Source organism: Hetaerina americana, unplaced genomic scaffold, assembly GCF_022747635.1.
Source record: "Hetaerina americana unplaced genomic scaffold, ioHetAmer1.1.p SCAF_23, whole genome shotgun sequence".
NCBI classification, from domain to species: Eukaryota; Metazoa; Arthropoda; class Insecta; order Odonata; family Calopterygidae; genus Hetaerina; species Hetaerina americana.
The window spans coordinates 3,459,350-3,477,569 of record NW_027286797.1 but is presented as its reverse complement, the minus strand read 5'-3'; the positions used below and the strand labels follow the sequence as shown (position 1 = coordinate 3,477,569).

At 32.9% G+C, this 18,220-nt stretch overlaps 1 protein-coding gene across 3 annotated transcripts in view; it reads left to right on the top strand.

Annotated features, from left to right (window-relative positions):
- Positions 1 to 18,220, top strand: part of Shal (Potassium voltage-gated channel protein Shal) — a 456,388-nt gene that overhangs the window by 412,781 nt on the left and 25,387 nt on the right. For 2 of the 3 annotated variants that reach the window (XM_071586568.1, XM_071586567.1), the window contains exon 4: positions 832 to 984. In XM_071586568.1, the coding sequence (XP_071442669.1) occupies positions 832 to 984 (153 nt within the window). Of the gene's footprint in view, positions 1 to 831; positions 985 to 9,050; positions 9,153 to 18,220 lie in introns of those variants that run through there. The other variant, XM_071586569.1, reaches the window with a different exon arrangement.

Here is an 18,220-nt window from a genome sequence, read left to right as displayed (position 1 = left end):
TTGACAGCTGCCTTCACCTCATCATCCAAGGTATAATGATTACCCTTAAGGTCTCTTGAGTTGAGGAAAAAAATAAAAATATCAAGGCGCAAGACCGGGGGAATAAGGAGGATGTGGAATCAGTTCAAATTTCAGGTTTCGCAGAGCCTCTCCAGTTACGCGCGAGGTGTGTGGACGGGCGATGTCATGCTGTAAGATTATTTGCGCCAGGCTGCCATTAACGCGACAAACTCGACCAATATGGAATGCGTTATGCTTTTCAGTGATTCGCCGCTCATTTTGAATCAAATCTTCGACGAATTTGCAATGTTTACCGTCTGTGGTAGTGATCGGACGTCCGTTGTTTCATCAACAACTACGGCTTTTCCAGGCTCGCAGCCACGAAATTTTACTACCCATCGATTAACACTTGACCTATCCACAGCATCGTCACCATAAACAGCCTTTACACGACAGTGAATCTCAGTAGAAGTCACTTTATCAGCTGGTAAAAATGCGATGACATCACTTGTGGTCTAAAAGCATGTGTGCATTAGTTTTCAGCCTACCCTCGCACATGCAATATATAATGAGTAAATAATTCTGTAACCATCTTTCAAATCACGTCTTCGCATTAATTGCATCCATATGCAAGGCTTCAGTAGTTAGTGGAGAGGTAGTAGTCGGTGAGTGCTAGAGCATAGGTCAATTCCTAAAAAAAAATTTCTCAGAGCAAAGGATTTTCCAAAAAGACAAAGGTTCAGCCAAATAATTTGCAAATAGTTTCCTGTGCAATGTAAAATGGCTGGAAATGTTCCCAGAGAAGTACTATATTCTCAATTAATATTTCAGGATCGTGAATTTGTAGAAATGGAAGTTCCATACAATGGGCAGCCAAAGAGGCCAGGATCACCATCACCACTGGCTAGTCCAGCTCATTCAGCCGCCAGTCAACCTGGATTGCTACATGCGTGCTGCGGTCGCTGTTGTGGCCAGAGATATCAGGTATTTTTCTGTGTTCTTGTCCAAATTGTCACTCCCAGGAAGTATTAGCCAGCTCAAGAGGTAACCATGAAATTAATGACTAACAGCTTTTTCTTCTAAAATTCTTAACCATTATTCAAAATTGTTTTATCATAAAATTATGAAATGTGTTAATTTTTATCAGCATAATTTGGTGAAATTTAATTTACTTATTGGGTGCAAGTCGAACTTTTTTCTTTGGGGGCCTTGTTTATTTATGCTAGAAATATATGAATCATCCCTTGATAAATTTTCTGTTAGTAATTAAGTCTTAATGCACAAAAAGGTCACAATCATTCCATTTTAAATAAACATTTTACAAAAGAAAATAATCAATTCAGTATTTTTATTTTTACAGGATGTAATTTGAACAATTATGAAATGACACAGAAATAAAATTAGTGTTGTTAAAATTAACATCTTCATTTTAACTTTTAACCTTATTGTCCAGATGCATGAACGAGTCATCAATGTATTCAACACAAATAGATTGTATTACTCTGCAGTCATAATGACAAATGAATATTTAAAATTGAAAATACTCTGCAGTTACTTTATTTTGTTAGTGTAACACAAACATCCTAATGGCTTGCAAAGGATGGCAAAGAATATGTATCTTACAAATATGCCATATTTGTCAATATTTAGCATCTGGCTTACAAGAAATAAATGTATTCCAGGCATTAGCTTCGTATAAAAAATTTCAGGAATATTATGTTTATTTCCAATGATATAAAAACTGAATTTCAGTTTAATAGTTCAAATAGCACAATGGAGAAAAATTAACATGAAAACTGATTCATGATATTATGGAAGTGGTCATTCACTGACGTAATGGAACAATTACTAAGAGGTAAAATGGGCCCCAGAAAGGTGAGGGAATCTGGGCAAAATTATAGGACAAGTCTCAGGTCAGCAAAATCTACTTCACATATACTGCAGAGATCCTACACTCTTCAATAGAGGAAACATATATGGCTCCAAATGAGCCCTCCAATCTTTTTGGAAAATTCCCAAAAATGCAATTGTTTACCTGAGTTGAGATTCCTATAAGGAGTAAAGATAGCATCATTTAGATGAATGCTATTTATACATTTGTTTTAATACACTGTTGATTAAATAGATTTTAAACAATTTATGAATACACATATTTGATTTTATTTCCTCGAAATATTTTTCATATCTGACTATTTAGAAACGAATTGATATTTCTTCATACATGCAAGATTGGTGCATCAAGACATTCTTGACTCATGCCCTTGTAGTGGATTAGCAGGTCGTGTATGCATAGATTTGGATACATATCATTTCATGGAATGCAGGGTAAGTTTCCAAAAGAGGTGGCATGTATCTGCCAGGATTACTTTGTGAGTGGCTATTTGTTCATGGTAAATTTCAAAGTTATGCTTGCCGTATGAATAAGGAATCACTTAATTTGAGTAATTAAGTTGTCGCTCCTTACCAACATTATTACATCTATGTGGTTTGCTGCAACCTTCTTCTAGTTTGTTTGGTTGGGGGTATTTCAACAAATTCTATATCAAAAATTCATTTTTCATTTAATTGTCAGTAAAAATAAATGCAGGGAGCCCCTCAAGCTTTTGGTAGGTCATTATGTGAATTACGCTTTGCAGAGAGTTATGGGTAGAATACACAAAAACACAAACACAATTTAGTACTGATGATAGTTCAGAGCTTAGGTCTTATATTTTTACTTCTACATAATATCCTGAAAGTTACCACTAGAGTGTGTGGTAGGGAGTGCAGCCATGCAACACCAAATTAACATCAGCCATGTAACATCAAATATTACATTTTTCTTAATTTTAATTTACATTATATATGTTTTACATCTTGGCGTGACATAGTTCGAAATGATAACAATGTTCTAACTTCCCCACTGCACAATCTAGATTCTATGCTGTCTCCTATGAAATCGCACTATAGTAATCCTGATAGTGCATTAAACTTGCTTGAATAAGGAACTTTTTTCTTAATATTATGGAACACTCCCTAAAGCCTTCAGTGTAATGGAGCACGATCCATGTTATTTGACCCACTATATGCATTTCTAGCTATGACACTCAGTTATTTTAAAGGTAAATTATTTGTCAATGAATATGCTATAGTCTCAGTATTTGACCTATTCACTGGCCTAAAATAGTCCAAAAAAGCCCTAAAGTGCTCCATTACCCTACCTAATAGACACCTGGCAGTCTCACTAATGAAATGAACACTGGAGTGGCTCAGAAATTTCTTACATTATTGCATTGCCAATTTAAGGTCAGTGCAGCCAGCTGATATCTAAATCATCTGGGGATATAATAGCTGAGGAAAATTTCTAACATGAATCAGATTAGGTTCATGCATGTTTTGAAAAGAAATATTAATGCATACAAAATACAAAGGATTACATTCCAACAAACAACCTAATGGACGGAATGGATTAATTTGCATAAAAATTCCATTTAATGAAAAACAAATTATTACATGTTGAACATATCTTAGAAATTATATCAGTTACAAGAAGTTATTTCAAAGAAAATTTAGTTGACAGTAAAAATTTCCTCAACATTTTATCATCTTCAGTAATAACAGATAGAATAGACTAGGTGAAAAATTATAAGAATAACTTCTTTATTTTGCTATTTATTGCATTTTAAATATTTAATTCTAATATTTTTAAGCATTCATATAAGAAATTCTGCCTTGAATTCCAGATTCGAATTCCAATACCATTTTTGACGGCATTTGAGTAGGGCATTCTATACAAGCACCCAGCATCAGAATTGACAAAATGCATATTTCCAATGTTAGTGATATAGCCTGATGATCAAAATCATAACATTTCCTGAAGAAATTGGACCAATATAAATTTCTATTTCACACATACACATATATGTATACACACAAATTTATATATATAATGAAATGACATAAGTTCGATTCAATTAAAATTTGAGTTTGTGGACTTGTATCACAGGTTTCAACTATAGGAAAATGAGGCAAATATACCTCTGTAAATACAACTCACATCACAAGGCAATATAGAAATTAGATGTTCATACAGAAGTACACCAAAAAGTACATGGTAAACAAAGAAAAATTTCAAGTTCAACTTTACACATTCTATTATTAACAAAATGCTAGGCTTACTTGCACAAGATAATTCTGACCAGCTTGTTGCTTTTTGCAATTTATCTTGAGCCATAAGTCACAGTTTGAGCAAAAGCTCAAGTTTTATTGTTAAGTTGCAGCAGGCTCAAGAAATGTCATATCCCAAGCATATCAGGAAATTATCAAAAAGCAATTTAGGAGACCAGATCGTTTTTTGATGGTGAAAGACGTAAAAGAATCCTTATTATAGTGATTAATTTAACTTCACCAATCACTCAGTTGATCATTTAAATAGCTTAAGCTCAATCTCAAAGCCAAAAAGTGTTTCTGAGGACAAACTAAAGTTAAAGAATCATTATACTAGGCAGTTCACTCTGGGTTTAACTTTTCCTTGACTGATCATGTGAAATCGTCAAATACTTAATCAAATCTACTTGGACATTAACATCTGCTGCTCTAATTTAATTTTTTTAAAGACAAAAAATCACAAGTTTCATCTGATTAGAACAATAAATTAGTTATAGCAAATAATATTTGAGGATATAAACAAACACCAGGTATAGAAAGGGGATTATCTTTTCATAACTTAATTATGACAGCAAAATAATAATTTACATTGCCTCATGGAAAGGAATAAGGTCAATACTGACCCGAGGATCCTGGGCTTGATTCCCAGGCAAGGCACTTTGGGCACCTGCAGCTCCACCCAAGCTATGTGATTTTTCGAGTACCAGGTTTTCCTGGGAAACCATAACCGGCGTAGGAAAAGGAACTGGCCCCCCTACCCAGATGTGTGAATTACACAAGCTGTCGGGCTTAGTACTGGGTGAACTCTACCATCACTCTATCATATATATATATATATATATATATATATATATATATATATATATATATATATATATATACAGTTGATGCAGGGAAGATACAAGAGACATGGAAGGAATATATAGAAGAACTGTATGGTAAAGAACTTAAACCAACAAATTAAGACATAAAAAAGGAACATCACGTAGAGAATGATAGCTTAGGTCCAGGCATACTCGACAATGAGTTAGAAAGGGCATTAAGGGAGATGAAACTAAATAAGGCCGTGGGGGTGGATAAAATTCCTGGGGAACTACTGAAATGTTTAGGCAAATGTGGGAGGAACAGGCTATATGGGCAGATTCGTAGTATCTATGAGGACGGAATCTGGCCGGAAGACTTTGAGAGATCAGTTTTAGTTCCTATTCCGAAAAAGGTAAAGGCCACGTCATGTGAGGACTATAGGACAATTAGTTTGATATCCCATGCAGCTGAAGTTCTCAGGATCATAAACAAAAGAATAGAGAGTAGGGAAAATGATTACTTAGGGGATGATCAGTTTGGGTTTAGGAAGGGGAGAGGTACTCGCGATACCATTGCAGTAATGAGATTATTAATTGACAGGAATGTGGAATACACAGAGGAGGTAATTGCCTGTTTCATAGATTCCGAAAAAGCATTTGGTAGAGTGAATTGGGGAAAACAAATGAGTATATTGCAGAAAATGGAAATAGATTGGAGAGATAGGAGGCTAATCCGCAACCTGTACATGTCTCAGACTGCTCAGGTGCAAGTGAGGAACGGTAAGTCCGGAAGGGCAGTGTTAGGAAGAAGTGTAAGACAGGGTTGCCCATTATCACTGTTGCTTTTCAACCTGTATGTAGAGGAAATGATTAAAGAGGCATGGGAAGAACTGGAAGTAGGAATGAAAGTGGGCAGGGAATACGTAAAATCAGTTAGGTTTGCTGATGACTAAGGTTTAGTTTGTCAGTCAGTCAAGGGGTTGAAAGCATTGCTGAGTGAATTGGAAATTCAGTGCGACAGGGATGGGATAAGAATCAATATTAATAAAATAAACATTATGCAATATTCAGGAAGAAAAAGGCTAAGCTGAACATTGAAATAGGGGGGCAAAAACTAGAGCAGGTAGAACAGTTTACGTATCTCAGAAGTGTTTTGGACCAATACAGTCAAAGTAGTAGGGACGTAAGGAGAAGAATTGCGCTAGGCAAAGAGGCTTTCACAAGGAGGAGGGAGTTGATGACAGGGACGCTGAGTAAGGATGTTGAGAAAAGACTTGTCAAAACTTTGATATGGAGCGTAGCTTTGTACGGAGTGGAAACGTGGTCATTGAAGCAGGAGGATAGACGTAGACTGGAGGGTTTTGAATTGTGGGTGTGGAGAAGAATGGAGAAGGTGAAATTAACAGAGAAGAAAACAAATGAGGAGGTACTTGGTATGGTGGGCGAGGACAGGGGTTTGTTTGGAGAAATCCTTGGAGGCAGGAAAAGTAGATGAAGGGGGTATTGACCGGCAGTGGGATGTTGAAGACTGTAATAGAGGGGAGAATGCTAGGCAAATGAGGAAAGGGAAGGAACAGGATAGGGATGTTGGACGGGGTGAAGGCAGGAAGAAAAAACTTAGAAATGAAGAGGGACCTGATACAGAGTATGATGCTGGAGTTTTGTGTTTTGTTAGGAGTCACAAAAGTTTTATTCAGTAGCTGTGTCCATCCAAAAAACTACCTTAAATGTTAGATTACCTAATGATATATATATATATATATATATACACATATATTATTACACATACGTGCATACTCATTTACATAGAAATAGAAATAAGGAACAGGGATGGGAACACAATTACAAAGGATGAACACAGGAGAAGTGAGGGAGGCAGAATCAGGCCGATCACGAGTGTAAAAATATTTCCTAGACTGGGATTTGAAATCGAGATCTTTCCTCTTGCTGGGCGGAGTCTCTTAACCTCTTGAGCTATCCAGGAAACTTAATTTACACTGAGATCTGCAATGCTTTATGCAACCAAGTGCCCCGAGTTTTTGGCCAAGAGATGGCGTTAGTACGTTGTAAGTGATTAAGACCCTCCCACCCGGCAAGTGGAAAGATCTGGAATTCAAGTCCCGGTCTTGGAAATATTTTTACACTGGTGATCTGCCTGATTCCACCTTCCACACCTCTCCTGTGCTCATTCTTTGTGTGTGTTCCTATCCCTTTTACTTATATCTATTTCTATGTAAATGAGAATTTATTTGCCGTTTGGCGGGATTTGGTGTTTGTATGTGTGTATATATATATATATATATATATATATATATATATATATATATATATATATATATACACAAACCCTCACATGATGTAGCCTTTACCTTTTTCGGAATAGGAACTGAAACTGATCTCACAAAGCCTCCTGGCCAGATTACTTCCTCATAAATACTACGAATCAGCCCATATAGCCTGTTCCTCCCACATATATATATGTATATATATATATATATATATATATATATATATATATATATATATATATATATATACATATATATATATATACACATATATATATATATATATACATATATATATATATATATATATATATATATATATATATATATATATATATATATATATATATGTCACACATTGAAAATTCTATAACATAACTTGCATAAATAGTTATCATTGATGAAACCATTGTACATGAGATGGCTGCCATAAATTAAATTTGGTTTACCAGTGGGAGGTCTGAGAGAGATTGAAATTTGAGATCAGGCCTAATAGTGACATGGAAATAAAAACTTTAATTTAGCTCATACTTTCATGCATGTAAAACTGAAAGAAAAATTTGCACATGAAAATCTCTGAATTCATTGCATTAAAATTGAACAGAAATTTCAATTGTAGCCCTGTTATTGAAGGTAGACTGGTAATAAATAACATATTACTTTAACTTCAAAATACTCAGCTCTTAATTCAACTCTGCATTAAAACTGGATGGCAGCTTCCTCCTTTATTAGATAAGTAAGTAAAATTTTTTGAAGTACTTCAAATGTACAAATCATGCACCGAACCCCTATTGCAATTTGAGGAAAAGCAGAAGGAGAAAATATACTGCTACTTATATATGAAAGAACTTTGTATTTTTTTGGTGCTGAATTTTTTCAATGAAAAATCCGGCACCAAAAAATTAAAAAGTTCTTCAAAGAAAAAATTCAGCACCAAAGAAGCCAAAAACTCCTAAATTTTGTTGGTTGCTTATCTTGCCAAGTACACTATGGCCAGAGGTAAAAGAGAACATGTAGTACACCAGCAAAACCCACCTATTTCACATACTTGCCAAGCTGCCAATGGTTGCCAATGTTGGCAAGATATATCATAAGAATTTGAAAGAACTAATTGGGATAAAACGTTTAGAATATTGCCACTTTTTATGATAAAACGTATTGATTTCCAATATATTAGGTATAAAGGGAGGCAAAAACCCACCCTGGCTGTAGTGCCTTAGAAGAGGAATATATTTATTATCTTATTATTTTTTATCATATAAATATATTTTAGATGGTGACGGCTGAGATATTTCCATCCCAAAAACCTTTCTTTTGGTTCCATTGCATTTCTCTGCATAATGGAATAAATATGGCATAAGATATCCTCCTTTCCATCCAATATCTAGAATAACCTACCACCATGTGCTGGCTGGATTGCTATTTGGTTCCATTTGCCAAATAATAATGAAATTCAAATTTCATTCCAAAAAATATAAGGAAATAATAATGTCATGGATTCAATATTTTGATGATTTTTAGTTAAGATTTTCTTTTTTTTCTGAATAAATAATAATCCAATGCAGTATTATTTAGCAAGTTATCTTCTGCTTTGGGAATAATTGACAAAATCTTTAGCCTATTAATAAGTTCAAATCTGTAGATCACTTAAATTGAAGATATACTACGTCCATTTACTGACAAATACACAGTGATATGAAATGCATTCTATCACAGCCAACAAAAACTTCATCACACACCTGGAAAAGGCTTAATTGATTCAATAGACTTTCTTTTAAAATGTTTTAGTTCATCATTATGCAATCTGTTGCAGGTGGATCAAAATAAGTGACATCAAATACCTGGATTGTCGTACAATTTTCTAGGAGTTAAAAAGGTTTTGTATGATAATAAAGAAGAAAGATGGCAACTGAGTAAAATATTCTATGACTATTTTGGTGATGCAGTTACGGGCAAGTTGGTGACCCAATACTTAGATAGCATTAAGAATTTTCATCAGTAACTTTTACGTCATAGCTACTGATATTATTTTGTACTATTGATGCCAAAAGAGCATTAATAAGCAAACAATAATTGGCACCATAGTTATAAGATATTAGACAAATATGACATTAATGATATTTTCAATCAATACTTGTCTCTGTGACAACATTATTGAGTCATAAATAATATATATGATTATATCAAAATCAGTTTTGTAATACGTGATCCTTTAGATAATTGAGGCATAATTTATAATAAAACATAACCTTTTACAAACATAATATGGGATTCTTAATAACCAATAGAGTAGCTCTTGCCTCTGGATAACACATTTTATGTGGAAACTGGGCTGATAAATAAATTCTAGGACAAACATGAAAGTGAAATTAACATTAGTATTACTGCCAGCCCTGGCAGTGGTGCAGTAAAATCCTCAACTGCATATCCAGAGGCCACGCGTTCGATTCCCGCCTAGGTGGTTTTTTTCCGCCTACAGCTTGGGTGTATGTAATTTTCTAATTTTTGTATTATTATTCAAAGTACAATTTAGATACTGCATTGCTGTTTTTGAGCTGATGTAAAATAAATAAATAAAATTATATGCATTTATTTAAGTGCACATTATTATACTTCATTTGCAAGGTATAAGAAAATATTTATGAATTGATGTAAAGGAGAAATTGAGCTTCTTTTACAGCCTTTCTAAGACCTACTATATTAAATAATATTTCCTTATGCTGCACAGGGGTATTTAGATCACTGAAAAAGGAAGAAAAAACGAGGAGAATTTTAAGATTGTTCTGAAGATTAAAGGGTAAAGTTAATCCCTCACTAGGAATTCAAAATGCATAAAAAAATATAAGATTTTCACTGGGAGTTTTGTGAATTGGTAAACAAGAACAATCCTTTTGCTTGGGAACTTACAAATTCACACTGATTAGCCCAAAGTGGTACACAGGGAAGTTTTTTTCATGCGAGGGACCGGCTGTAGGCTATCTTAACTTCGTACATGTAAGACGTAATAGAAAGAGACCAAATAGGTTTGTAAGGAACGTATTCCTCTAAATTAGGCCCCTGGCATCTGCATTAATTTCTTAGCAAACCTATTTGGTCTCTTACTGATAAACAGATAAGTGGTTAATGTAGCCTAAAGCCAGTCCCTAATTTCCCCATGCCCATTACATTTTATTTAGAAAATCATTCAAGTTTTATCAGGAGCTTTTATATTATATCATGGCAATTCTTAGATAATCACAAGAATAAGCATTTTATTGAAAGTATATTTTTAAGCTTTTGATTTTATTTTTGTAATGCATACTTATATTTGAGAGAACAACATTATTTTGAAGAACATGCAATAGTTTAATGACTCTAAAGGTCTCATATATATATATATGAAAACATATGTCTATTATTACACATATAGTCTCTTTGTCAATGTTCACTATAATAAGATACATAACAACGTTTATTTAAACAAAAGCATTGTTGATTTATTTATCAATGGTTTCCTTTAAAATCGCTAATTATTAGGAAAACTTTCATCAAATTAGTTCTATGAAATGGGGGTGAAAAAATGTACAATGCAACAGTAACTTGTATTATTATTACCATTAAAAACCTTTGCTCTCTCTGCTTACCAAATTGAAATGCTATTTTCTTAAATAAAATTAATGCCAAATTATGTTTATCGCAGACATAGCAAAAGTGACAAAAGCTATGTTTTCTTCTGTAATGGTTAATTTGCCAATTGACTCTTTGAATCCCTAAACAAGACAAAATCCGGGCTTGAGTATTTATTTCTAAGTGCTAATAATTATATCTATTGGAATAATTTCATAGTTTTACTACACTTATTTTGGCTATGATTAAATTATTCAATATTTATGAGCTCCAGTTTAAGAGTTCCGTTTATTTGATTAATTGTAAAGTCAAATTACTTTTAAAATAATTTATCTTTTGAAATTAGGTCATATCTATGATAAATTAATATTTTGATGTGTAGCACAAAAGGGAAAATATTATCATTAAATCATCTATGAAAATAAGTAATAATAATAATTTTTATTCTCTTGGCTAAGGCTCAATATCCCAATGTACATGACAACTGTGTAAAATAATAAGAAATAATAATATGCATGCAGTATCAAAATCTTAATGTGATTATCAATAATAATTTAAGAAAATAATTTATTCATATTAAGACCAAACAATATTTAAATAAAAAGATGAAATATAACTTTATAATAAAAGGAGCCATTAGGAAACAAGAGATTAGGGATACATTCTGATTCATTAAAACAATGATAATTATTAATAGCAAATTTTAACTCCTACATATTGTTGGAAAATATTGTATCAAAATAAAAGTTCAAAATCACTACATCTTTCAATCTCGTAAAAATTTATAGAGATAATTATTACATTAAATTATGCTACAGAATTTTAAGTGTCGGTATTCAAAAATAATTACTATTAATAAATTAACAAAATTAAATTGATTATTGGATGGTATTTAAAAAAGTAATGTACCAAACATAGCAAGGTCAGCATACAAAGGACGCACGCAAGACATATGCATATCCTATGAATATGTATAGGGCACTGGGTAATAATATAACTATAATAATTCACATTCATTTGGAAACTTGTTTGCATTCTTTAAATTTCAAATGCATACACTTTTATGAAAAGGATTCTATGCAATATATGTAATTACATTTCAGAATAGACTTGAGTGTAAATGTATTCGGAGGGAAGTTTATATTTTACATTCAATGTGTAGGAAGTCAAAAATCTAAATTTTATGACTGGAACAAAATTTGGACCAGTATCAGGGATAAAGAATAAAAATGTGTCAAAAGTATATCTAGAACAATCACCTTTTCCATTTAGATTATATGACATTGATGATGGACTAATTGTGATAATCAAGTTCTGAATTTTTCTATATTTATTTTACCTGCTGTAGGAGTTCCTGCAGTATATTTACAGCTCCTTTCTATGGTCATGAGTAGAATAGGGCGAATATTGAAAAGAACATTTTTCCTGGCATCAAAAGTTTTGTGCAAAATTGTATCACTCATCTATGTTAAGACTGAAGTTTTATTTTTTAAAATAAATATTACTGACTGGCTATCTACAAAACCCAATTAACCTTTCAGTATACCTTTTTATATTACCATTTTAGCTTAATTTTATGTGCTTTCTACAATCAGTGTTTTTGGCCTCTGTAGATGTGAGACAGACTTTAAGTATTAAAACTGTTTTATTGTTTGCTCTTTAAATTTTTGATTGATATTTTAATTAACTGTTTACCAACAAGGCTGTTTGTCTGTGTCATTAGCTGCATTTTATAATTATGTATTTAGAAAATGTGAATAAGCAACATTGTAAAAATCAATTTGTTGAATATTTTTATAAAAATTCAAGCTAGTGTCAAGTTTAAACTGCAGTATATTCTTCTATTTATTATAAAAAGCATGTTTCCTTAATGCAGCAAGACAAGTTAAGATTTGTATTAGTTTTAGAGTGATTTTCCTGCTTAAAATTGTACCTAAGTTATTTTATTTTACAAATAACTTAAGTCACATTGATGACTGATAATTTTTAAATAATTTTTACTGTGCTCTCTAATTTTGTTTTCTACAAATGTCAACCTGTTACTTTTTTGTCATTATTACTGCTACTAACAAAAGATCTCTTTCAGGAGGGTCACCTCTCTATTGAAGACTAGCTGATAGCAGTAGACAGAGGTAGAGAAACAATAGAATATTTTTGTATCAAACATTTCCTTTCTTTCCTTCTCTAACCATCATAATTGGCAGGCAATCCACTGAATAGAACCTTCCTGCTTATTCACTTTCAAATACTCATTTACTATGTTCACAGAGCCATTGGTGTTATATGTTCCCTTGGGTGATAGACATGACTCAGCAATGCAATTGCACTAATACCATTTCTTGAATATTTAACCTCTTCTTTATCATCTAATTTCATTTTAAACTAAAACAGCTTGAATATATATATATATATATATATATATATATATATATATATATATATATATATATATATATATATATATATATATATATATATATATATATACTATAGTATATATATAGGGTCGCGGTCGTCCAGGGGTAGAGCGCTGGAACTACTGACTGGAGGGCCCGGGTTTGATCCCCTGGCAAGCCTATCTGGGTATCCTCAGCTCCAACCAACCTGTGAGATTTTTTGGGTACCAGATCTTTCTGGGAAACCATAACCAGCACAGAGAAAGGAACTGGCCCCCTACCCTGATATGTGAATTTCACATGCCATTGGGTTTAGTACTGGGTGAACTCTATCATCACCTATTGAATATATATATATATATATATATATATATATATATATATATATATATATATATATATATATATATATATATATATATATATACACACACAGACACAAATATACATATAATTTCAAGGATTTTCTGAAATTTTATTCTCTCTCAGAGAAATCATGCAAGTAGCATTGTTGAATCTTGCAAAAATCAAGGCCCAAGGTTGTGATTTTCTGTAGCTTGCCAAATTCTTCTACTAGGCAAAATGTGACCACAATTTCACACAGCTTCATGGCTTGCTACACTACATTGTCTCATGCAGTACTTAATTACATGATGTATCACTCTCATTGAAAGCAGTTGCACTGTCAATAGTTGCATATTTTGCATACAAAAGCTCTTATAGGTAATTGAGGAGAGCTTTTATTATATGTGCTTAAAAATAATATGTGTTGCACATACATTTGTCCTGCTCTTTGCTTTGCTTCATCTGATTTACAATATCGAAAATATGTACTCAAAAGACAGACTTAAATATATAAAAAGAAAAAAAAATTAAAATTAATTGACCACTAAGTTTTGTGTACATTACCTCCATTATTAAATAACCTGTAAATTATTCAAATAAAAAATGAAAATTTCCAATAAATAGTTATTATATTCTCTTTATAACCATGTGTCATAAGCTGCATTTTGTTGTATGGCCATTTGTTTCCTTTCTGCAGAGTAAACACTGTATTGTTTGGGCTATAAGAATAAGGGCACTTCTTTCCGGGAAATTATTGTCTAAAACAGTTCACATCTATTAGACCTCAGGTAAGACCATCACCATGTTCAGTTTTGATATTAATTAGCCCACTGATTCTCTTAATGGAGCATTTGGCAGCCATTCATAGCAAATATTTGAAATTGCACTGTAATAGCTGTACTTAAGTATTAGTGTAAATATTTATATTGTATGCCCATCTCTTCAATTACACGTCATTGTCACTCATGTAATATTGACTTCATTGACATATTTTTTATTGCAATATACTACATCCAGTCACTGGCCTATTAAGGTCACTAATATCCTGTTGTAAATACTTTTTTATTTGACAACATATATAAATGCAAAATATCATGATCATATTTTTATATTGTAGAAAATGCAATTGTACAGTCACCATTATTTTCTTGAGTTAATCGAGAAATTGTTAGTATATTATAATTTTTAAACACAAATTTTATATGTAGGATTATTTTGACTAACATTTCTATTATAACTGGTCAATAAAATATTTGTGACATTACACTTCATATTATATTAGCTACTCAATATATCATGTGGGCCTCTCTATTCTGTCCTCCTCTTGTCTATGCTGTTACCGAACTCATGCCACTGATAAACCACACATAATAAAAAGCGTATGGCATTAAATATTACCCTTCCATTATTTAAGTGTTTAAAAATATAATTAGCCACATACTTTGGCTCAGACCCTTTTCTTACAGGTCTTTTAAGTCTCAAGGGAATTGGTGATCACATATTGCTGATAGGGCTCATTTGACTTTGACTGGAAGATTTTTGTGGTCATGAGTAGGTGTCAAAGACTGGAACAGGTTTTTAGAACACTGATAAGGCAGCCAAAATAACTCTGGTACATGGCACTGCAAAAATTTTTAACCCAATGAAGCCTTGGACTATTACTCCTTCCTGTGACAATCACATGTTCCAGTAATATACCTCTTTGGATCCAGGCCTTTTCCCATCTATGGCAATGGCTTTGACTTACTATCTTAAAATATTTTCTTCATTATGATGATGGAACAATTTTGAGTCTGTAATTAAAAATCAATTATGAGATGGAATTTTATTCAACCCTCTATTCAACTATTTTATTTATCCCTCAACTTTGGGTGGCTTTGAAAGAGCTGACCAGGGGATAAAACTATTTCTGCAATTGGAATATTAGCAAGTTAACAATCCCATCAACACACTTCTGCCACATAAATTTGTTTGTTGCCAATTTTTTGCCAGTGATATTTTGCTAATATTTGGTGAACCATTCAGCAAGTGAGGCAGAATTGCTGTAGCAGCAGTGATTGATCATTCAAATGAATAAGGGGTAATACATTCCCGTATTTAAAAAAAAGTGCATTATTTGCAAGACTAGTAGATAAATAATGCTTTTTAGAGGCAATTAGCTTGGGAACAAGGTGAGGGGGCAATGAGGGGATGTGGGAAGAGGGGAGCAGCTTTGATAAGTAGACATATCTTACGTATGGGGCGGTTGCAAGTAGAGGAAATATGAGGAAATTTGTCAGGGAGACGCCAAAGGGCTGGTGGATCTCAGAAGGTTTTTGGGATTGACTTGTCTGTATGCGAGAGAGGGGCATTGGAAGGACAAAGCGGGAATAATAGTGATGTGGACATACTGTTATTAATAATTGAGAATATTTCATGGATTAGATGTTTAATCTTGTGGGTTTCAAGGAAGAAAGTTGTGATAAGATTAGGGCATTTTGGGCAGTTTGGTTTGGGGAGAGGAGTGTATGGGTTGACGGTTTGAGAATTTTACTGTTCAGTAATTTTTCAGGGTACCCACATTTTCTGAGAGAGTCATGTAGCTGGTCCATATATTTCAGTTGGTAGGGGATGTTGTTCCAGAGATGGAAGCCACAGACAAAGTGAGAAGGGGATGGAGCGTTTTGTATGCAATGGGTAACAGCTATTGAAATGAAGATATTGTTGGTTATTGGTCGTTTTAATGTGGACTGAGGGGTAAAATGTACTGTTCTGGAGGTGAATGTCGATATCTAGGAAAGTAATATTCGAGTCAGATGTAGGAGAAATGAAAGATGCCAAGAAGGAGGAGTTGAGAGAGGAAATAAAGGATGATAAAGTTTTGCTTTCATAGGACCAAAGGAGGAAAATGTCATCAATATAGCAGGTTCAGAAGAGTGGTTTTAGGGTTTGTTGTTGCAGAAAGGTATGTTCAACTTTATCCATAAAAAGATTGGCATATGCAGGAGCCATATTATAGCCATATATTTATTTGCAAATATATGTTGTCGTTAAATTGGAAAGCAGTTTTGATGAGGACAACTACAACATCATCGTAGTTGTCCTCACCAGTCATCAGACAGCGTGTTTGATGCCAAACATCTGAGAGCTTGTCTCTCAGAGGGGGAAAGGTTATCTGGGGGCTTTAGAGAATCTATGAATTTTTTATGGGAAATCTTTTTCAGAAGGAGATTGATAAAGATTTCAATTAGATGGTAGGATATGAGCCGTTTGGGTTTGTTTTCTGGGGCTGGAAAAATCGGGTAAGTGCTGGGTTAATCGTGGAAGAGTTCAAATGGAAAGGTTGCGATTTTATAAATATATTAATGAGTATATATCGCTAAACTTAACCTTAACAATTGAAAAACAATTTGTACATTCCTGAACAATTCACCTAAGAATTGTGGGGAACAGTAATCTTACACAACATACTTTTATTCCTGAATATAGTTACAATTCATTGACAATTACAGTGACAGTGTTAAAAACTCAGGGATAATGTTAGATATGAAGACTAGCCTGGTTCGAAGGCAACTTATGTTCCTACCGTAAGTTCTCATTCATGTTCTGATGAGCAGGCATAAGAAAATCTTGGTACGCATTAAAAAAATTACAAGAACAGGTTTGTAAGGAATATATACTCCAAGAATTTTGGATCTAGTAAATAAATGTGCTCCATGCACATAAAAGTCATTTGAATCATGCCTTTATATGGTAAAATAAGTACATTTTCCTGTAAAATAATAAGTATGAAATGGAAAATCATAGTCAAGTTTAAATAAAAAATAAATGTTGCAAAAAGGACAAATATCTATCAATTTAATAACATAATAACATCTAATTATAATAGCCTTCATATTCTCCATTTACTCAAATGCCTTTTCCTTCTTCTGCAATATATCTACCCAATTATATGCTGTTTAAAAGTCCTCAGCCGGTTGTATATGTCATATTTAGTATGAATTTGTCTTTCAAAAAAAGGGCTTATTTATTTTTTGCTATTGAATTTCTTTTATCGGCTGATTTAGATCTTTAACATGTTCAACATTATTTAAAGAAATTTGTTCAGGCCATCGACCTTGATGTATAGTGATCTCGAAAATGATATATACTTAAAGGATTTTTATTTCAACAATCTAATTATCCATAAAGTTCAACACCCAGGAACTAAGCTATATATTTCTTTATTTGACTAATGTCAACCAAGCAATATGACAAGACTTAAGGCTTATGACCTTATGGAAATCAAATTTGTTCCCTCCATATATGCTCCTTGATGAGCAATTAACAAAATAGTTACTGCCTCTTAAAATCAGGTTATATGTTTTGAAGAAGCAAGTTTTATTTACTGATTCTCTTTTCATTTATATGCTTTTGGCTATTTCATTTCAGTTGAATATTGCAGTACACTATAATACATCAGCATTTTGTAAATTGCACCTGTGTGCAATTTTTTTTAGTAAATTTAATGGTAAAATACTCCATGGTTCACTTAGGAAAACAATTTAATGATAGTATTGAGTTTTAGTTTTATTTTAAGGGGTAGGCAGGGTTAATATTGATTGTGTACAAAGATAACTTCTCTTAGCCTGAATACTTTCATATGTCCCCCTTCAAT